The sequence below is a fragment of the Lepisosteus platostomus genome, chromosome 5 (genome assembly GCF_059453375.1).
Source record: "Lepisosteus platostomus isolate fLepPlt1 chromosome 5, fLepPlt1.hap1, whole genome shotgun sequence".
Taxonomy (NCBI): Eukaryota; Metazoa; Chordata; class Actinopteri; order Semionotiformes; family Lepisosteidae; genus Lepisosteus; species Lepisosteus platostomus.
This window is the reverse complement of record NC_142615.1, coordinates 9,894,757-9,915,364: the sequence shown is the minus strand read 5'-3', so window position 1 is coordinate 9,915,364 and position 20,608 is coordinate 9,894,757. Positions and strand designations below refer to the sequence as shown.

The 20,608-nt window shown below is 50.5% G+C and overlaps 2 protein-coding genes and 1 non-coding gene across 9 annotated transcripts; all 3 read left to right on the top strand.

Annotated features, from left to right (window-relative positions):
- The first annotated feature begins 282 nt into the window (after window positions 1-282).
- Window positions 283-7,166, top strand: LOC148663258 (uncharacterized). Of its 6 annotated transcripts, none has more exons than XM_088631365.1 (7): window positions 283-480; window positions 1,731-1,844; window positions 2,252-2,390; window positions 3,665-3,991; window positions 4,206-4,484; window positions 4,575-4,862; window positions 5,101-7,166. In XM_088631365.1, the coding sequence occupies exons 3-7, from the start codon at window positions 2,339-2,341 to the stop codon at window positions 5,421-5,423; spliced, it is 1,269 nt and encodes a 422-aa protein (XP_088487491.1). In that variant the 5' UTR covers window positions 283-480; window positions 1,731-1,844; window positions 2,252-2,338; the 3' UTR covers window positions 5,424-7,166. The 6 variants fall into 6 exon arrangements, with proteins under 6 accessions (XP_088487491.1, XP_088487490.1, XP_088487493.1 ...); XM_088631364.1 differs by having other exon boundaries at window positions 1,731-1,920; XM_088631367.1 differs by lacking the exon at window positions 1,731-1,844.
- Window positions 7,167-8,148: 982 nt separating this feature from the next.
- Window positions 8,149-9,835, top strand: LOC148663257 (zona pellucida sperm-binding protein 3-like). 2 transcript variants are annotated; one of them, XR_015937135.1, is made up of 6 exons: window positions 8,149-8,251; window positions 8,327-8,433; window positions 8,515-8,689; window positions 8,767-8,885; window positions 9,084-9,664; window positions 9,744-9,835. XR_015937135.1 is itself a non-coding variant. In XM_088633033.1 (5 exons), exons 1-5 carry the CDS (start codon window positions 8,154-8,156, stop codon window positions 9,086-9,088), a joined length of 504 nt encoding a protein of 167 aa, XP_088489159.1. In that variant the 5' UTR covers window positions 8,149-8,153; the 3' UTR covers window positions 9,089-9,835. The 2 variants fall into 2 exon arrangements, 1 of the variants encoding a protein (XP_088489159.1); XM_088633033.1 differs by having other exon boundaries at window positions 9,084-9,835.
- Window positions 9,836-11,282: 1,447 nt separating this feature from the next.
- Window positions 11,283-11,354, top strand: trnah-gug (transfer RNA histidin (anticodon GUG)). Its single transcript has one exon. It is a non-coding gene; the product is annotated as a tRNA-His (tRNA).
- Window positions 11,355-20,608: the final 9,254 nt, after the last annotated feature.

Here is a 20,608-nt window from a genome sequence, read left to right as displayed (position 1 = left end):
CGTCGTATCCCGCGTGGGGGTATTTCATTTTTCTGCAGATTACCTAACAGGATTCTGCCAGTTTATTTCACTCATTCATTTACGGGATCTGATTATTTTTAAAGCATGGCCTTAAACTATCCTGTAGTCGCTCGTTCTAAGAAAAGTCACGAAGACACTCTGAGGCGACGGCACATTCGCCACCCTGACCCGTGCAAATCAGGTTTCTGATTAGGCCCAAAGCCAACGGATTGCCATATGTATAATTCGTCACGGGTCTGCTATTTAAAAGAGTTTCGCAGGTATCCCCGCGGATATCGGTGTGGCAATGGGCGGAGTTATGGGTAGAAGCTAAAGCCTCGCTGTTCTGATCTTATTCTCACGTAGTAGGCGGTACTTGTATCGCTGTAATGTGCATATAAACTGTCGGAAACTCGGCAGACAAGCCGGGATGGCAGAATAGCTGATACGCAGTACAGAGCCGGCGGACTGGACGCGCAGGTGAGTGTGCGAGGACCTCAGACATCACTGCTGGGGGGCAAATAGCATATCAGCCGGGATGAGTCTCGGGCGAGCGTGTTGCTGCAGGACAGAGCTGTGTGCTGATCCCGGCACCTTCCTCAGCGCGGAGGTGCGACTGATCCTCAGGTGGGAAGAGCTCGATTTTAACCGCTGCGAGCTGCATCATTCCAGACAGAAGGGAGTGGATTTAGGCGAGAAGCTTTTCGATTTCTATGAACCAAATGCTCAGTCCCCCTGCTAGTTTTAGATAGAAAATGCACATACGTATTTGGCGACTAGAAAGTGCGTGGTTGTTTTTTTTAGCCGTCTCGTCATTCGCTTAGAATCTTTTTGGACTAGTCCTTTTCCGTTTAAATACGCGTCTCTCTTTGCTTAAAAGTTTAAAACGCGTCGGGTTTTGTAAAGGGAAAGTGCTTCAAGTGGAGTAGAAATGCCGGAGTTTTCGTGTTTTGCGGATCTGCGGATGTGCTACTGCAAATAAAAGGGTTTTGTTCTTCCTTGTTATGACAGTAGGGTGTTAAAATAGGTTGATGAAGAAGGCTCGTGAACTCTATCAAGCCTAACGGAGCCCTTCACCTCCGATAGTCTTTTTCTGTTGACGTAACTCCGTTTTAAATCTTTTTAAGCACACTAAACTGCTGACTTTCAGTTCATAAACCACCCAGCGGAAATAAAGCTTTCTTGCCAGCTGAAAGCATCTTCTAACACTCTCCCGAGACCAAGCAGGCTACACTCGTACACTCCCTCGTACACCTGGAAATATTCTAGATTTGTATGGGCTTTTTAATGAGTTAAAAATCCCCGAAAGGTTTCAGTTGGACCAAACTCACAGAAGTGTGCCCGAGCGTATTCACACGCGTCATCTCGCATTTCTGAGGTATTAAAATTCAGCATCTAAATGCGAAAGTCTGGCGTCGGTATAAACTAGGAGTTAATAAATATTCCATCCTAATAGCACTTTGACCTTTTTAAAAATATTCAAGAACAACGGGGTGTATGGAATGTGGAAGATGGCGCGGAAAGGCTCCTTTCCCCCACCCGCTTGGTCAAACCGGGGATCCCCAGCGCTGGACCTGGTGACCTCCCCAGACCTGGTTTTCACTCCCTAAGGGACCCTAAGAAGTCGCTTCGCGGCGATATTTGCGATAGTTTCTAGATACACGTGTGAGATTTTATTTCCCCTTCCAGCAGTCGAGGTCGAAATGTTGTCTCTTTTCTTTTTTTTTCAGCGAGGAATAAACCTTTACCCATTCCCTCTCCTTACGACGTCCATGTAGCCGAGCGCTCGACTGGACCCCAAAACCACCGGATCCCCGGAAACACTCGGTTGCTGCTGAGAACAGGTTGAAATCCGTGAAGTCGCCCCCTGTCCTACACACGGTGAAACCCACCGCGCTCGTCGGCTCTGCGTGTGTGCCGGTTCGTGCCGTTGCAAGTTGCTCCCGAGCAGTTTCAGGTCGCTTTCCTTTTTTTTCAGGAGACCCAGGACTCTGTGGCGTAGCCTCCTGCAAAAGACACAAACTCAACTGATTTTTTTTTGTCTTCTGAGCAGGTGGAACCAGCGTTGTAGTGTTTCATTGTTTATCTGAGACCTTCTGCCCAGTCACGATTTTTGTTTTTGCCTTGGGGGGGAATCCAAGCTGTTAATCTGTCTTTCCATTTGTATTCTCTACCCAGTTTATATTCACTTATGGCAGGAGGGGGCAATGCCAATTTTCTTGCTGAAACATCTCTTATCTCCCCCTTACAGACCAGCGCGGTCTTTGCAGCGGCCGTTCAGTGTCGCTTCAGCTGCAGATTGGGAGAGTCGACTCTCGTCCGGGATCCTCCTGGCAGGATGGCGCTCCCGACAATCCCTGCTGCCTTTTTACTGGTGCTCTGGACCACGGGTGGGTGACGCTCCGGGCTTTCGATTCAAGTTCCCTTCAGATTCCAGCTGGAGTTCAGTTTCCTCCACCGTCGCGACACGATCCCGGAGGCGCCGGAACAGTTCTTACATTTAGCCGGCAGGTGTATCACCCTGCAGCTCCCAGCTGGCAGCCCCCCCCCACTGAAACTCAGCAGGTGTGAGCCTGGCCAGTACCTGGAGGGGAGACTCCTGGGAAAGCTGAGGCTGCTGCTGGAAGAGGTGTTAGTGGGGCCAGCAGGGGGCGCTCACCCTGCAGTCTGTGTGGGTCCTGATGCCCTGGTATAATGACTGGGACACTGGACTGTAAAAAAGTGCTGTCCTTTGGATGAGATGTAAAACCGAGGTCCTGACTCTCTGTGGCCATTAACAATCCCAGGGCTTTTCTCGGAAAGAGTAGGGGTGTAACCCCGGCGTCCTGGCCAAATTCCCCCCCTGGTCTTTACCCATCATGGCCTCTTAATAACCCCCCCTCTCTGAACTGGCTTCACCACTCTGCTCTCCTCCCCACTGAGAGTTGGTTTGTGGGGAGAGGACTGGTGCACTATGCCTGCCATTGCATCATCCAGGTGGGGGCTGGATGGGTGAGTGTCCAGTGTTTTGTTGATATGTTATTAAACCACTTAGGGCAGCTTAGTACATGGTTATCAAAGCAAAACATCCTGTTGAATCCAGTTCTCTGTGTACTTTCCATGTTTATTCCATTTGCTTTTAAAATAGTACAGTTTGTTTTTTAATGCAAAGCAGTTTCTTATTCTTTATTCTTTATAAATAGGTGGCTCGAAGGCTGGTTTGATGTTTTTAAACATTCTCGAACTGCTTATTCAAAATGAGAATGAGAGACTCCCTTGTCTCTTTATTTGAACTATTTGAAACTTTATTTCAGTTTTCTTAAAAAAAAGACAACTCACAGCTACCAAGTTTGGACCTGCCAATTAATGCTATTTTAACAGTGCAGTTGTGGTTCCATCGGCAGCTCTTGTGGTTACACTGTGAATAAGGAGACAATTATTTTGACTGGTCACAATAAAAGCCCAGAAATACCGGTATTCAAATGAGATGGCTAATTGATAATATCCTCACCGGAAGACACTGAAATTACACCATCCGTTAGTGTAACTCACCGTAAACGCGGAGGGTTTCAGTGTGCGTGTGTAACTTCTTGGAGCTGACAGCAGGTGGTGGGGAGGAGGGGGGTAGCATGTCTCCCCTTGGTGATCCCCAGGCCTGTCTGAAAGCACGTCTGTTGTTTCCCAGAGTCCTGTGCTGGCCCTGTCACTGTGAGATTTTTGGACTCGGCTACACTGCCCTGCATCTCCAAGGATCCAGCCCCTGTGGACCAGCCTGCTGTAAAATGGGTGTTGTCTACAGGAAGACCTGTGCTGTATGTCGAAGGTGGAAGACCTCATTCTGGACCCGGGTTCGAGCACAGAGCCCAGATGTCCGGAGACAAGGCCAGACTGGGAAATTACTCCCTGACCATCGCTGCTGTGACGTTCTCCGACACGGGGCTGTATGAGTGCTATCGGGAAGCCGAGCGAGACCACCTGCAGTTCCTGGAGGACACTTATCTCACTGTCACAGGTAACAGCTCACGAGTCTCGGTTTTAACAGCGTCCAGCTGAGCCCACTGTGGGAGGTGTCTGATAATGTTCACATCTGGATAATCTTGTCCCCAGTTCTTACACTGTCCATCTTTATTAGACTCCAAGGCTGTTTTCAATGTTCTTTTCAAAGTCTGCAAACTAAAATAATCCAAACCCAGCTGACATTCTGATGTTCATCTCTCTGCTTTCAGCTCATGAAGAAAATGTCACCCATCAGTCTGGAGCCTCTCTGTCTCTCCCTCTCCATACTACTGGTCCAGTGGAGGTGCTGTTTGATCCTGCAGGATCTACCCAGTCTTCCAGAGTCTTACTGAGCAGCGCAGGGCCCCCTGACCCCGGGTATGAACACAGAGTGTCAGTGCAGAACAGCTCTCTGACACTGCGCTCCCTCACTCCAGCTGATCAGGGGAGCTACACAGTGAGGGACCTTCAGGGAAACACCATCAGCACTGTGACAGTCACTGTGGGAGGTGAGCAGATCTACAGTAGGGTCACTAGAGGGCTCTTTATTCTTGATAGAGTGTGTTCTTATATCATCCTTTATCCTGATTGTCTTTCAGCTCACAGAGTCACTGTCACCCTGCAGCCTGGAGCCTCTCTGTCTGTCCCTCTGCTCACTGGAGAGCCAGTGGAGGTGCTGTTTGATCCTGCAGGAGGTGGAAACTGGACCTCAGTGTGCTCTGTCCAGAACAGCACAGCCAGCTGTGTCCCCCAGTACAGAGACAGAGTGTCGGTGGAGAATCAGGAGTTGAGACTGCAGGACCTGAGGGCGTCTGATGAGGGGATCTATACAGTTTTGCTCTCACACATCCAGAAGGCCGTCAGCACTGTCTCTCTCACTGTGGAGGGTAAGACTAGACTGAGGTGCAGGAGAACTCCTCAAATCTTGTAACCCTTAACTTCTTGTTCTCAGTTTGAGGTTTTTAACCGCAGGACATTCTCGAGTGTAAAGAGTTTCTCCAGTTCTTGATCCTGTGGAGAGAGATCAGAGGTCTGCTGGTCAGTATCTCTATCAGAAGAGACTTCTCATGTCTTCTTGAAGGTGTGACGAGCTGTGTTTTGTCTCCTCTGTGTTTCCTACATCAGACCCTCTTCGTCACAGGTCTGTCGGAGTGATTGCTGGTGTCACTGGTGTTGGTGTTGCTGGAGTCATCCTGGCAATCCTGGGAGTATGGGTCGGGATGAGGAGATCAAGGACGACGATCAGGAATGACGGGACCTATGAACTGACAAGGAGAGATGATGCCCCGAATGACAGCAGCTCAGCGATCAGTCCTCCAGCAGATCAACCAGAAACTGGTAGTCAGAATGGAGTCTGTCCTCAGGTCCCTGGTGTCCAGGTGACTGAGGAGACAGGAGACGGACACTCTGATCCTGTTGTCTCCAATGGACACAGACTGCAGGGGTGATGAGGAGAGTCAGGACAGTATATTGGGGGTGTAGCGGCAATGCTTGTTAATAAGACAGAATTAAGTGTTGCTGTGCTTTCCCAACTGAGGCCTCATCTCTCCCTTCATCTCTGTGGTGCAGCCACAGAGAAACTATTCATGCAGGCTGATTTAAAGATGTTTTCTTTTGATAAGGGACAGCTCCCAAATGGAGATGCACTTAGCTAAGCCTGGCTATCATGATCAATGGTCATCCATTGGCGCCTATCTGTCTAGGGAGTGCCAGATAAGTGTCAGGAGTAAGTGACTCATATATCACCTTGATCAACCAATCAGGGACTGGTAGGGCCGAGTAACCCACGCGGGACTCTTATGCCCATGGAACTTTCAGCCAATCAACGAGCTGAAGTTCCTCCAGGTAAAAACACGCAACACAGAGAGCCTGAGAAGAATTCTGTGGACTTTTCTAAAGGGAATTCAAAGGAGAATTCCAGGGCAGGACGGCCCAGGAGCAGAAGGCTCCCAAGGGCAGGACATTCTCGCAGCGCGCCTCCTGACCATCCTGAGACTCAGCCCGGACAACCACGGAACGGCTAGTGTGTCCGAGTGCCAGAACCTTCCTTTGTTCTAAGAGTCTAGAGTGGAGGTTGCCAGAGAGTAACCAGCAGCAGGCCTCGTGAACAGGTCGGAACTGTGGACAGCTGAATCACTATTCAGAACTAGCTCTTCATCAGGAACGAACCGGTCCTCTTCCTGACTTGCTGGGACCCACAGTCATCTTTTCTCCTGTGCGCAAACTTTGCTAGTTAAAGCCAACACTAACTAGCCGGTCAGTGAGCATCAGCACAGCCTGGCACCGAGCCAGAGAGAGCGCGGATTGGACAGCAACAGCCTGAAACTGTTTCTTTGTGCCCGCAGGAGAAACGGTCTAAATGAATGATATACTGAACGTATGTCCTCTTGATATATGTAACACTTCGTAACTGACTGAATATATATCTTTTGTATTCTGATAACCCTCTCGATAAGATCTGTTAGGTTTATATGCATATTATATGTATTAATACATGTATCCTCGTGTATTAGTACCTGTGTGTGTGCGTTGTTTGAGTTAAATCGCATGGTTGGATTCTAAAGCCATCAAAAGAATCAATTTTGTGATTTACTGCTACAATTAATAATTGTCCCAGTAAATGCCCAAACCCTACAGAACTGGTGCCTTCAGAGAGCACACTACAGGGGTCAGAACAGGACTGAGCAGTTTGTGTTATTTTGATTTCTACTCTTTTGGACTTTCAAAATGCATTTTGCAGTTCAGTCTTTATCCTGACCTGAAGGAATCCAACAACTGAATTTCAAATTCTCTAAGACTGAAGGAATTCAGTCACAATTCTGTGATACCATAGCGCGTTTTTTTTTTACTCCCTGGCGGAAATGGGCTTCCATAGGTTCTCAGTCCTGCGAAGCAAAAGCAATCTCTGAAAAATCAGACAAATTATTATCAGATCATGTCAAAAGCTGATCAGTATTTCTTTACTGGGAAGCAAAGAAATGCTTGTATTACACATTTTAATATGACATGGAATTACACGTGAAAAATAGTAAAATTATTTTCATTGCGGTACATGTTGATAGAACAGCCCCCACGATAAAGGAAAGTGTGGATGGACGTGTCGCATGTTCCGTACTCTGTCTGACAGCGAGTTTAACACGCTGTCCTCGGAAAATAGAAACTAATTGAACAATAAATTCATCTGAGCCAAATCTACACGTGTGGGTGATTTAATTCTGTCTAAATTGCATGGAACTCCTCCGCTGAGCTCAGATACACACGGGAAAGTGTTCAGGCGGCTTCACGGAGTCCCGCCTCAGACTGGAAGCAGGTTCTAATTAGACGCTGAGAACAATCCGTGTCTCTGTGTGTAATTGATTGTGTTGATTGAGCGGTAGTGTGACCAGGTGTGTGGTAGCAGGTCCTGTCAGTATAAAAACCTAGTCACCGCATTCACACTTTATGCTCTCTTGCTTCAACACAGTTTGGTGGTTTACTTATTTTACTCCTGTAGCAATTTAGCGGGACGTTAATTTGGTGATGCGCTCTTTTCTTTTTGTGCTGTGCCTGTGCGCAGGGGCCGGGCTCCCCGCACTGATATCCACCGGGCCGGCTGGCTGGGACTCTCGGGAATTGGCGCTCCAGGCCGACTTCCCGGCTCCTGAAGACGCAGCCCAGTTGGAGGACTTGAACCTGGCAGATACGCCCTCCGAAGACCTGTCTGCAAGTGAGAACGACTCGCAGTCCTTGGCTCCCGACTTTCGCCGCCTTCCCGTGTCCAGAGACGCGTACTCGCCCTACTTCGACAAGGAGAAGATGAAGCCCCTTACCCGCCTACATCAAGAGCGTCCTGTTTCCTCCCCAGTGAGGGCGGCAGCCGGCTCGCCCGGCCATCGGGGGCACCCGAGGAGTGGCTGTGTGGTGCGACTCCAGCAGGATGTACGTGAGGGTCAGTCAGCTCCTGTTCAGCTTCAGCTGTCGGCCATCGGAGGTGACCTTGGGCAACTGCAGCGTCAGCCGAACCACACGCAGTTACTTCTACTTCATCTACGGGCTTCACGAGTGCGGCACCGAGCGATCGGTAAGCGGGTCTTCATCTACAGGCAGTGTATCGATGTGAGCTGTAGGGCCAGTGTCGGGGTTGCCTTTCCTGGGAATATCCCTTCCTCTGTGACCCTGCAGGTTGTCCAGGCCGCCTGATGTACTCCAACACTCTCCGCTATGCCCCGCCCTCCTCCAGTGCACCTGTGCATCGCTTCATTCCCTTCTCTGTGCCGGTCAAGTGCTCCTACAACAGGTAGGCAGGGCTCTGCTGCTGCTGAGAAGCTGCTGGGAAAGTGTCCAGAAGCCCCTCATCCCCTCTGTCCTGCAGGTTCCATTACTCCTACAAGGTTGGCTATGTCCCCACGTGGGCCAGGAGAAGGACCTTCTTCAAGGACCTGAAGAACAAACACAGCTTTGTGCTGCTCACCACCAACTGTAAGCTCCTTGAGTGAGTGGCTCCTCCTGCCTGCAGGGGGTGCTGTGTGCAGGTGTAATGCTGCCTCTCTCTTTCTCCAGCCCACTGGGTCCGGGTCTCTCCTAAGGATGAGTACTTCCTGGGTCAGCTCATGTACTTCCAGGCCACTGCCTACTTTGCCACAGCGGAGCAGAGGCTGTACATCCACTCGTGTTACGTAACAGAGAAACCGGACCAGCACTCCCAGCCCCGTTTCCCCGTGATCGACACCTTGGGGTACGGCCCCTTCTGGGAGGGGAGGTGGGCAGGAGCCCCGAGAGCCTGCAGGGGTTCATCCTTGTCCTTGTCCCCAGGTGCATGGTGGACAGCAAGGCAGATGGCTGCCTGTCCAGGTTTGTCCCCTCCAAGCAGAAGGATGTGCTCCGCTTCACAATTGATGCCTTCCTCAAGGAAGAAGAAGCTGTCCAGGAAGGTACTGCTCTCAAAGGCTGCTCAGCCTTCTTGCTGTACTGATCCATTGTCTGCTTTTTCATCCATGATCTAGATGTGAACCAGACTGTGGCAGCTGTAGTGCCTAGAGCTGCCAGCTTGCCTTCACTGATGGCAGAAGGTCCTTCTCTGTCCCTCTATTGGCCTTGATCCCTTAATGCTGTGACCTTCCCTCTTGCAGCATGAAGTGACTGAGCTGTACATGCACTTTGTCATGGCTGTGGCTCCTGCTAAAGCAACACCAGGGACCAAGTCCTGCACCTACAACAGGGAGGCGAAGAGGTACTTCTGCAAGGAGCCTGCTGAGGGTGCTCTGGGACATGCCAGGTGGAGGCCTCACCTGTCCTCCTCTCCTCCAGGTGGGAGGAGCTGTATGGTGACCATGAGGCCTGTACCTGCTGTGAGTCCAGGTATGCTGGCAGCCGGAATGAAGGTGGGTCTGGTTCTCTATCCCTTGTGGATGCATCTCTGCCCAAGAGACAACCATGCTTGGACAACTGAGGAATGATCCCATGCTGGACAAAGGGACGGTTTAGATGAGTAGACTGTGGGTCTCTGGGTATAGCAGATCCCTCACTCCTGGGTGTTACTTGTCCACAGGTACCAGGAGCCTGGTGACCAGCAGTCGGGTGGCTGTGGCACCAGTAGAAGCTCCTCTGGATGTGGGAGCTGACTGGACTGAGGATGAGGAGGGAGACCCTCAGAGCACCAGTGAGGATGTGGAGGGAGCAGAGGACTTTGGAGATGTTGGCCAGTGGACAGGTAGGGTCTGGCAGGAGGAGCTCCTGTAGGGGTGGGTCTCCTGCAGTTCAGCTGGATTGTTCTTCTTCTTCCTCCCCAGGTGCTTGAATGAAGGCACCAGCCTGGCCCTTGTGACTCTCCTGCCTCCACTCGCCTTGTAATGGCAACATTTCAATAAAGCTGTGAAAGACCCTTCTGCCTGCCCTTGTTTCTTTATGGTTTATAGGTTTGAATGGGGTGGAGAGATTCAAGGGAAGTGAGACCCATTAATAAATTGAAGTACTGTATTTGTGGGGGTTCCCCTTTCAAGAATGCTTCCTGTATTGCTGCCAATGAGGACTGAAAATGGCTGGAGTAATAAAGCATTGTACTGGGGGAAGATGGCTGCACTATTCCTTGGGCAGGGCAGTGTGACTTTTTTTTTTACTGTGGGAGAGACAGAGGTGTTCAATATACTGGAAATCCTCCCGTTTCCGAGAGGGGTAGTGGTTATGGAGTGAGTTGCTACTGTAGTGCCCAATAAGAGTGAGATCTGGTGTCCTATTCTGGGCTGCACAAACTGACTAAAATAAACACAAGGAAGGAATTGTCAACAGGGGCTTGGTGTAAAGTAGGCCTTCCTTCCTTAGCAGAGGAACAATACTGGTGTGTGAACATCAGTGAATAATGGTGCAGTTAGAATCTCGGAGGTCTTGTCTTATGGGTGTTGGTTTCACAGCAGTGGTAGTGGACAGTCATGAGAAGTATTAGGATTGAGACTGGAGATCCCAGCACTTGATCCGGAAGACAGGTGTTCACAACTACCTCTACCAGCAGCACAGACTGTGTAGATTGAGACTGAACGCTTACTACACAAAGACTCTCCACTGTTTCAGTGTCCCATGTCATGAATTTCAAGTGAATCCTAGTCTTCCTTTGTGACTACCTATAATTAACACAAATCCTGCTGGCCCACTAACAGTTAATCTTTAGCCCTACTGCACTGCCCTATTAAAGCTTCAATGATTTAGGATAAACTATTTTATATAATGGTTCCAAAGGTGGCTTCTCAAAGTCATTGTCCTGCTCGCGGCCGAGCCCGACACACTGTACCGTCTGGTTTCTGTCGCTGGGCGCTCACCCTGCGGTCCATATGGGTCCTAATGCCCCAGTATATGGTAATGGCAATTTCCCTAAGGAAACAAATACTCCAAATTAGTCTGAATGCCACATTCTTCATTGGTCCCATTACATCACAGAAAAACAAAACTACTCACTCTTTAATCTCGTCTAATCCAAGACGCACCGAATATCACAGTCTTCTTTTAACACGCGTGCTGTGATTCCTCTATGTAGCAGAAATGACAACCGAGGAGCCGAGAGATTATTTCAGCATTTCGCGTCAGAACGGAAAACACAAACGACTAACTTGGAATGACTTGCTTTTGACGCTTTTCAAAGCGTTCTTTGTGCACGACGACTGCGCCACCAAGCAAACTACATAAATATGAGAAAACACGCAAGAGAGTTGTCACTCAGAGTGTCGAAGGGTCGATGTATACTGGGGCTCAGTTGAAATGCAACGTCAGGACTTTTCCGAATTATGTCACACGAAGAGAGCACAGCCCTTTCCGCCCTGCCGCGTGTGTCTCGGTAACTCGCTGTGATCGTATAGTGGTCAGTACTTTGCGTTGTGGCCGCAACAACCCCGGTTCGAATCCGGGTCACGGCAGAATAGGGGCGTCTGCTTTTACTACTCGCACGAATGAAGGCAAAAAAAAGCCAATCGACGTGAACGAACGGCGCTTTACAGAGGAGTACTGCCTGACTGGATCGTTGATGAACGACAGAGGCCACTCCGACCTCTTCTCGGTTTTCTTCAATGACTTACTAAGGATCTTCTTCACAATCGCCCATGCAGGGGAAGCCAGTTACACCAAAGCAAACGCAGGAAAGTGCAATTCAAGCAGAGACCAGGAGGGACTTGTTTACACCGAGAGTGGTCGGAGAATGGAACAATACGCCCAGCCCTGTTGCTTTAGCCGATTTTTGATGAGATCTTGGGCTCACTAAGAAGCCCCCGCTGGATGCTAATCTTTCTGTTGTTCTTGCAGGTCCTGCGCTGCTTTTGAGCCGACAGAGCTCGTCCTGGTCTGTCTGCACAGCTCAATTGCAAATGATCGGCTCCGCGTACAGAAGGAACGTGCGTTTGGTACAAGAGTGCACGAAGGCACCGGAAATACATTGGGAACAAATGACCGGTCGCTCAAGACCTCTGTGAAGTACAGTAGCGTGCAAAACGAGGCTCTCGAACCGGGGACCTTCCGCGTGTTAGGCGAACGTGATAGCCTCTACACTACGGAAACCTGCAGGGACCGCTGCTGGTGTCTCGCTTGCGTTTCGGGCTGAGAAAGGGACGCGTCACTTTAGGCAGGTGGCGCTCGAGAGAGGAACAAAGGGCGCGATGAAACAAAATGCCGAAACCTGGGATCAAACCAGGGACCTTCAGAGCTTCAGTCTAACGCTCTCCCAACTGAGCTATTTCGGCAGTGCGCAAAGCCCACAGCCACCTGCTCCAGCCTTCCTGTGTTGCGGCATGAGCGCACCAAGAGGAGCGGGAGAGTGTTGCAGGAACGTCACTCAGAAGGAAAGGAACATGTGACCGGTCGCTCAAGACCTCTGTGAAGTACAGGAGCGTACAGAAAGAGGCTGTTCCCGTCCGGTTTCGAACCGGGGATTTTTCGCGTGTGAGGCAAACGTGATAACCGCTGCACTACGGAAACGGTGAGAAAAGGGACCCACTGGCAGTGAGTATTGAACCTTATTGCATTACTGCTCCCAACCAGTTGATATCAATTTAATTCCTAAGGGTTATGTTCTTGTTTTGAGTATCTCATGTAGACGTTGTAAACAAGTTCAATTACGAAACGGTCTAAATGAATGATATACTTATGTCCTCTTGATATGTGTAACTCTTTGTAACTGAATGAATTTATATCTTTTGTATTCTGTTAAGCCTTACGATAAGATCTGTTAGGTTTGCATGCATATTCTATATATTAACAAATGTATCCTCGTGTATTAGTACCTGTGTGTGCGTTGTTTGAGTTATGTCGCATGGTTGGATTCTAAGACCATTAAAATAATCAATTTTGTGATTTACTGCCACAAAAAATAATTGTCCCAGTAAATGCCCAAACCTCTACAGAACTGGTGCCTCGTGAGAGAACACTACAACAGTGTGTGATATCCTGTCCCAGCCTGAGGAGCAGACAGCGAGCCTGTCTCTTAATAATGCTAATAATACAGTGTGTGATTCCCTGCCCCAGCCAGAGGAACAGACAGTGAGCCTGTCTCTCAATAATAATACAGTGTGTGATCTCCTGTCCCAGCCTGAGGAACAGACAGTGAGCCTGTCTCTCAATAATAATAATACAGTGTGTGATCTCCTGTCCCAGCCTGAGGAACAGACAGTGAGCCTGTCTCTCAATTATAATAATACAGTGTGTGATTTCCTGTCCCAGCCCGGGGAACAGTGAACCAGATACTCAATAATAATAATACAGTGTGTGATCTCCTGTCTCAGCCTGGGGAACACTGAGCCTGTCTCTCAATACTAATTATACAGTGTGTCATTTCCTGCCCCAGTCAGAGGAACAGACAGTGAGCCCGTCTCTCAATAATAATAATACAGTGTGTGATCTCCTTTCCCAACCTGAGGAACAGACAGGAGTGAGCCAGTCTCTCAATAATAATAATAGAGTGTGTGATTTCCTGTCCCAGCCTGAGGAACAGACTGTGAGCCTGTCTCTCAATAATAATAGTGTGTGATTTCCTGTCTCAGCCTGAGGAACAGACAGTGAGCCTGCCTCTCAATAACAAGCCAATGTGTGATCTCCTGCCCCAGTCAGAGGAACAGACAGTGAGCCCGTCTCTCAATAATAATAATACAGTGTGTGATTTCCTGTCCCAGCCTGAGGAACAGACTGTGAGCCTGTCTCTCAATAATAATAGTGTGTGATTTCCTGTCTCAGCCTGAGGAACAGACAGTGAGCCTCTCTCAATAATAATAATACAGTGTGTGATCTCCTGTCCCAGCCTGAGGAACAGACAGTGAGCCTGCCTCTCAATAACAAGCCAATGTGTGATCTCCTGTCCCAGCCTGAGGAACAGAGAGTGAGCCTGTCTCTCAATAATAATACAGTGTGTGATCCTCTGTCCCAGCCTGAGGAACAGACAGTGTTATCTCCTGTCCCAGCCTGGGGAACAGACAGTGAGCCTGTCTCTCAATAATAATAATACAGTGTGTGATCTCCTGTCCCAGACTGAGGAACAGACAGTGAGACTGTCTCTCAATAATTATAATAATACTGTGTGAGCTCCTGACCCAGCCTGGAGAACATACAGTGAGCCAGTCTCTCTATAATAATAATTCAGTGTGGGATCTCCTGTCCAACTCTGAGGAACAGACAGTGAGCCTGTCTCTAAATAATAATAATACAGTGTGTGATCCTCTGTCCCAGCCTGAGGAACAGACAGTGAGCTTGTCTCTCAATAATAATAATACAGTGTGTGATCTCCTGTCCCAGCCTGAGGAACAGTGAGCCTGTCAATCAATAATAATACAGTATGTGATGTCCTGTCTCAGCTTGAGGAACAGAGAGTAAGCCTGTCTCTCAATAATAATAATACAGTGTGGGATCTCCTGTCCCAGCCTGGGGAACAGTGAGCCAGACTCTCAATAATCTTAATAATAATAATACAGTGTGATCTACTGTCCCAGTCTGAGGTACAGTGAGCCTGTCTCTCAATAATAATATAGTGTGTGACCACCTTCTGTGGTCTGTTTCAAATCCGCCCGCGATGAGACACCGAGGAGAAATGAAGAGCCCCAGTCGCGCTAGAAAATCACCCGGGAAAGAGACTTTCAATGTAGGAAAAAAAAGTCGTTAGTAACAGACATAATGTTTGTTTTGTTTTTTTAATCGCTGCAATGTGTGACTAAGCTCATACGACTAAGAGTTGCCCCCTTTGTCTAGATCTGGTAACCTGCTTGTCGCTGGTGGGCCAGATCGTGTCGCCCGTCACTACACTGGGGCATTAAGACCCACACAGACCGCAGGGTGAGTGCCCCCTGCTGGCCCCACTGAGAGGTCGTATCCCACCTCCTCCGCTCTCTGCGAAAAGCAGTATCTTCAGGCCCTGACATCCCACCCCTGCCACTCTCTGCGTAAATAAGTATCGTCAGGCCCTGACATCCCACCCCTGCCACTCCCTGCGTAAAGAAGTGTCGTATGGCCCTGACATCACACCCCCACCACTCTCTGCGGAAAGCACTGTCGTATAGCCCTGACACCCACCCCTCCACTCTTTGAATAAAGCAGTGTTGTCAGGCCCTGACATCCCACCCCCGCCACTGTCTACGTAAAGTAGTATCGTCAGGGCCTGACATCCCACTCCCGCCACTCTCTGCATAAAGCAGTGTCTTATGGCCCTGAAACCCTCCCCTCCACTCTCTACATAAGGCAGTGTTGTCAAGCCCTGACATCCCTCCCCTGCCACTCTCTGTGTAAAGCACTGTCGTATGGCCCTGACATCACACCCCCACCACTCTCTGCGTAAAGCACTGCCGTATAACCCTGACACCCACCCCTCCACACTCTGCGTTAAGCTGTGTTGTCAGGCCCTGATATCCCACCCCCACCATTCTCTGTGTAAAGCACTGCTGTATGGCCCTGACATCACACCCCCACCACTCTCTGCGGAAAGCACTGTCATAAAGCCCTGACACCCACCCCTCCATTTTTTGCATAAAGCAGTGTCGTCAAGCCCTGCCACTCTCTGCGTAAAGAAGTGTCGTATGGCCCTGACATCCCACCCCCACCACTAACTGTGTAAAGTAGTATCGTCAGGCCCTGACATCCCACCCCTGCCACTCCCTGCTTAAAGAAGTGTCGTATGGCCCTGACATCCCACCCCTCCACTCTCTGCATAAAGCAGTGTCGTCAAGCCCTGACATCCCACCCCCACCACTCTCTGTGTAAAGCAGTGTCATATGGCCCTGACATCCTAGCCCCGCCACTCTCTGTGTAAAGCAGTGTCATATGGCCCTGACATCCCACCCCCACCACTCTCTGTGTAAAGCAGACATGTTACAGACATTTACAACAAAGACATATTATAAAATATTGACATATACTGTAGGCGGCTGGAGCATTATTGGGAGACAGACTCACTGTTCCTCAGGCTGTGACAGGAGATCACATACTGGGCTGCCAGATCAACTGAGTTCACTCCTCCCTCTCCCAGTAGGATTGGGACCCGTTGTGATTCTGGCAGGTGTGGGAACTCTGGGATTAGATTTCTGAATTTCGGGAAGAATGTTTCTCTAATCCCAGAGTATCTGTCAAAGTGCAGTAGGAAGTGCACCTCTGTCTCTATTTCTCCCCGCTGGCAGTGGGAGCACAGCCTGTCCTCTCTGGGCAGCCAGGTCTGCCTGTGTCGCCCAGTTTCTATGGCCAGGTTGTGGTCACTGAGCCTGTACTTCGTCAGGGTCTGTTTCTGTTTGTTATTTTTTATTTTGGTCAAATATTCAGCTAGTGTGTATTGTCTGTTTAAGGTTCTGTAGCATTCCAGTTTATGTTGTGTTTGTGTGTGTGTGTCCCAGTGTGTGAGATATTGCTGTTTGATCTGTGCTGTGATGTGGTTGAGTCTGGGTTGTGGTGCTCTAGCAGTGCTGTCCTGAGGCTGGTTAGTGTCGGTGTCACTCACTGCGAGTGTGATCTCAGCAGAGTCTCTGTACTCTTGGGACACTTGACTCACCTGTCTCTCTCTTTCTCTCCCTGTGCTGTCCCTCTCCTGCCCCCTCTCTCCCTCTTTGGACTCCAGCTGGAGGAGGTCCAATCACCACCTCCTGTGAGACAGAAGAAAAATAAGGTGGGTAATGCTCTGATCCTCTCTTTACATCTGTCCAGTGTCCAGTCAGTGTCCAGTCAGTGTGTCTGTATGAACCCCTCTCTCTCTCTCAGTGCAGTGTTCATGTACTGGAGTGTCCAGTCAGTGTGTCTGTATGAACCCCTCTCTCTCTCAGTGCAGTGTTCATGTACTGGAGTGTCCAGTCAGTGTGTCTGTATGAACCCCTCTCTCTCTCAGTGCAGTGTTCATGTACTGGAGTGTCCAGTCATGTGTCTGTATGAACCCCTCTCTCTCTCTCAGTGCAGTGTTCATGTCCTGGAGTGTCCAGTCCGACTCTTAACGTGACTCTCCTGTCTCTGCTTCAGAAGCACTGGTGCGTCTTTTTAAAGTCCCTGAGCTGCGTGTCGGTGGAGACAGATGATCAGGACGAGCTGATGGAGGCGGCGGAGACCGTGGGTCAGGAGAGGAAGAGCGAGGGAGAGGAGGAGCAGGATGCCGGGAAGGACAAGAAGAGGAAGAGGAGGTGCAGGTGAGCAGACAGGGGGACGCCGCCCGGTCATGTCTGTGATTCAAGGAGGAGTCTCCTCTTGCTGTTTGATGTCATGGTGACGTCTGTGTCTGTGTCCCTCACACCTGCAATAACAATATTCTTTCCAGGTTCCTTTCCTGGTTCTGTGCCAGCTAAGATCTGGACTGGACTAGACTGGACTGGAGTGGAGCTGAGGGACGCCAGACTGGACTGCACTGAAGCTGAGGGGCCCCAGACTGAACTGGACAGGAGCTGAGGGACACCAGACTGGACTGGACTGGAGCCTAGGGACACCAGACTGGACTGCACCGGAGCTGAGAGACACCAGACTGGACTGGACTGGACTGGAGCTGAGGGACCCCAGACTGTGCTGGACCTAAGCTGAGGGACCCCAGACTGTGCTGGACCGAAGCTGAGGGAACCCAGTCTGTGCTGGACCGAAGCTGAGGGACCCCAGTCTGGACTGCACTGGAGCTGAGGGGCCCCAGAAATGGACTGGACTGAAGCTGAGGGGCCCCAAACTGGACTGGACTGAAGCTGAGGGACCCCAGACCCCAGTCTGGACTGAAGCTTGTAATTTTTGTTCTTTTGTTAAGCATCAATAAAATTTTTTTAAAAAAAATCTATTTAGCTTTGGTTTTTGGTTTTCTGAACTGGCTCCATCCCTCTGTTCTCCTCCCCACTGAGAGCTGCTGTGTGCTGAGCGGACTGGAGCATCATCCAGGTGGGGGCTGCACACTGGGGGGGCTGGAGGGGATCCCCCTGACCTAGGAGGAGCTCTGAGTGGAGGGTCCAGACTTATTAATTATTATTATTATTCGTGCTGCACTGGGCTTCAGTCCTGGCAGTGAGAGGGGGACTCTGTGATCAGTACAGATACTTATGACTGTATAATAATACACGATAGAAATGGAAAACAGGGTAGCGCTGTAGTCTCTTCGAAACGTTTTGAACTGTCAGAAGAAGTTTTCACAACCCGGACTCGTGAAGGTACAGGTCTTCTCCCATCGTCCGGAGCAAGGTGTATCGTGTCCTGGTGATTTCTCCCGTTTCGAACGGAGTTTAATGTCGCATTTCTACTTTATTAGAGAGAGGCACTGAACATCCTGTGATGGACTGGTGTCCTGTCCAGGGTGTGTGAGGGTGTGTGTGTCCTGTGATGGACTGGTGTCCTGTCCAGGGTGTGTGTGTCCTGTGATGGACTGGTGGATCACAATATTAATTCTCCTCCTTGATTCCCTCCTTCATCGCCAGAGTGAAAGCGGGACACGGCAGTAAAAGCTCAGCCCTGCGGGTGGTGGTCCTCTCGGCCACACTGGGGCGCTGTGGCTCCACGGGGGGCGTTATGTTCCCGCTGGGAATCGCACCGACGCGGCGGAGTTCGTGAACGTCCCAGACACCAAGAAAACGAGAGAGAGAAAAAAGGTCCTGAAGGTCGTTTTCGGGGTTCAAGAAGCAACCCCGAGATTCAGGGAGTTTCCCCGCTGAGCTTACTCTGCCGAAAACACGCAGGTTTTATTTTTTTCCCGTGCCCCCCCCTCACACAGGCCGTTTCTGTAGCGTGAAGTTGTGTTTTATTTTTTTCCCGTGCCCCCCCTCACACAGGCCGTTTCTGTAGCGTGAAGTTGTGTTTTTTTGCGCGGCGGTCGGTGAAGGGCGAAATTTAATTTATTTTTTTCCCACGGTTTGAAACAGAAACAGCCGGGTGGTGTTGTAGAGAGGTCGACGTGTCTGGGTTTCCTCGTCTGCGAAGCCCGTTTTTTTTTGGGGGGGGGGGTCGTGAGGTCCCACGCAGCGCTCGGAAAAGAAAATGGCGTCTCTTTTCCCCGCAGGACGGGGGGGGGGACCCGTGTTTTTTGGACGTGGCGTGGCCCGAAATGTCCGCCCTTGGGCGCTAGAGGGGGGTGGAGGTTGGTCTTTCTTTGACTTGGGGGTCGGGGGGGGTGCTAATTTCACTGAACCCCACCCCACGGAAACCCGTGTTGGACGTGGGGGTGCTGAATGCGCCCTCGACGTGATTTTGTCTTTAAATTCAAGTGCAGCTTTTGTAAGCCTTGGGCCGGAAACAGCTGGACCCGTTTCCCCTGCCTGTCCGAGGTGGCGACTACCGGGGTCGTACAGGGACACCCGGCTGGCCGCCGAGAGTTGGGAAAATAAAATGTCCACCCAAAAAAAACAACAACCGTGAAAAATGACGGCCATTTTTGTTTCGCGGCCGAGCCGTGAGTGCGTCGGGGGTGACGTCACGGTGGCGTCACAATGAGCCGCCTGACGTCACAGAGCGGCGGATTCTAGCGGGGGCGGCGCCGGAGCCCCATGAGCTCAGAGGAGTGAAGAGAGAGGAGGAGGAAAGCGCTATATAGTCTTTTCTAAACACGTGTTTCTTCCAATAAAGTTACTTCGACTTAGATCGTTAGTTTAAGCTTCAGAAACGCTCTTCAGAATCCCCGTGAAATCGGTAAGTCAGTCAAAAGTGAGAAATAACAAAATAAGTGGAGAAATAAGTTGTTTTTTTTACCGTTACTCAACTCTTATGGGTGTGATCGTGCTGTAAAAAGATATTGAGAGGAGGTGCACCTCTACTCAGAGAGTGGTGGGGGTGGGGAACAAGCTGCCCAGCCCTGTGGTTGAAGCCGATACCCTGGCTTCTCTCCAGACACAGCTGGGTGAGCTCCTCCAGTCAGGACAGGAGGCTCTTCTGTACACAGAGGGTGGCGGGGGTGTGGAACAAAGCTGATACCCTGGCTCCTCTCCAGACAGAGCTGGGTGAGCTCCTCCAGTCAGGACAGGAGGCTCTTCTCTACACAGAGGGTGGCGGGGCTGTGGAACAAAGCTGATAACCTGGCTCCTCTCCAGACACAGCTGGGTGAGGTCCTCCAGTCAGGACAGGGGGCTCTTCTGTACACAGAGGGGGGCGGGGGTGGGGAACAAGCCGCCCAGCTGTGTGGCTCCGCCCCCTCCCCTCCCCTCTGTGACTCTGCTTGTCTCGGCAGGACGATGGACCGACAGAGATGCCGCACGGCCGTGCGCGGTCGCAGCAGGACCCGGGCCCGGCGAGGCGTCGTAAGTCCACCCCTCCCGCCCGCCGTCCAGCGTCCAGCGTCCAGCCCTCCTCCGACTGGCCTCTCCGCCCCCAGCAGTGCTCGCTGTATTATAATAATAATAATAATAATAAACTTCACTGATAGAGCACCTTTCACACACATAGCAGCGCAAAGCGCTTGACAGACCAGGTCTCACGGTAACACCTCCAGACGAGGAGAGACACTTCCAGTGGTGATCTTGACTGAGGACACGTCTCGGCTCAAGAGACAGGGTCGCGGGTCCGAGGAAAACCAAGCTGCAGGTCCATTATGGCCTTCTGAGAGCACAGATTGCCTCTGGACGTCCCACACTCTTCCTGGACACACTGTAGAGACTCACCTGTCCAGACTCTCACTGGACACACTGTACACACTCACCTGTCCACACTCTCACTGGACACACTGTACACACTCACCTGTCCACACTTTCACTGGACACACTGTACACACTCACCTGTC

Coding starts and splice junctions, on each gene's coding strand:
- LOC148663258 (XM_088631362.1), top strand. CDS start 2,192: ATGGCAGGAGGGGGCAATGCCAATTTTCTTGCTGAAACATCTCTTATC. Junction 4,485..4,574: donor TGTGACAGTCACTGTGGGAG/GTGAGCAGATCT, acceptor ATTGTCTTTCAG/CTCACAGAGTCACTGTCACC. Junction 4,863..5,100: donor TGTCTCTCTCACTGTGGAGG/GTAAGACTAGAC, acceptor TTCCTACATCAG/ACCCTCTTCGTCACAGGTCT.
- LOC148663257 (XM_088633033.1), top strand. CDS start 8,154: ATGTACTCCAACACTCTCCGCTATGCCCCGCCCTCCTCCAGTGCACCT. Junction 8,252..8,326: donor GTCAAGTGCTCCTACAACAG/GTAGGCAGGGCT, acceptor TCTGTCCTGCAG/GTTCCATTACTCCTACAAGG. Junction 8,434..8,514: donor TGTGCTGCTCACCACCAACT/GTAAGCTCCTTG, acceptor CTCTTTCTCCAG/CCCACTGGGTCCGGGTCTCT.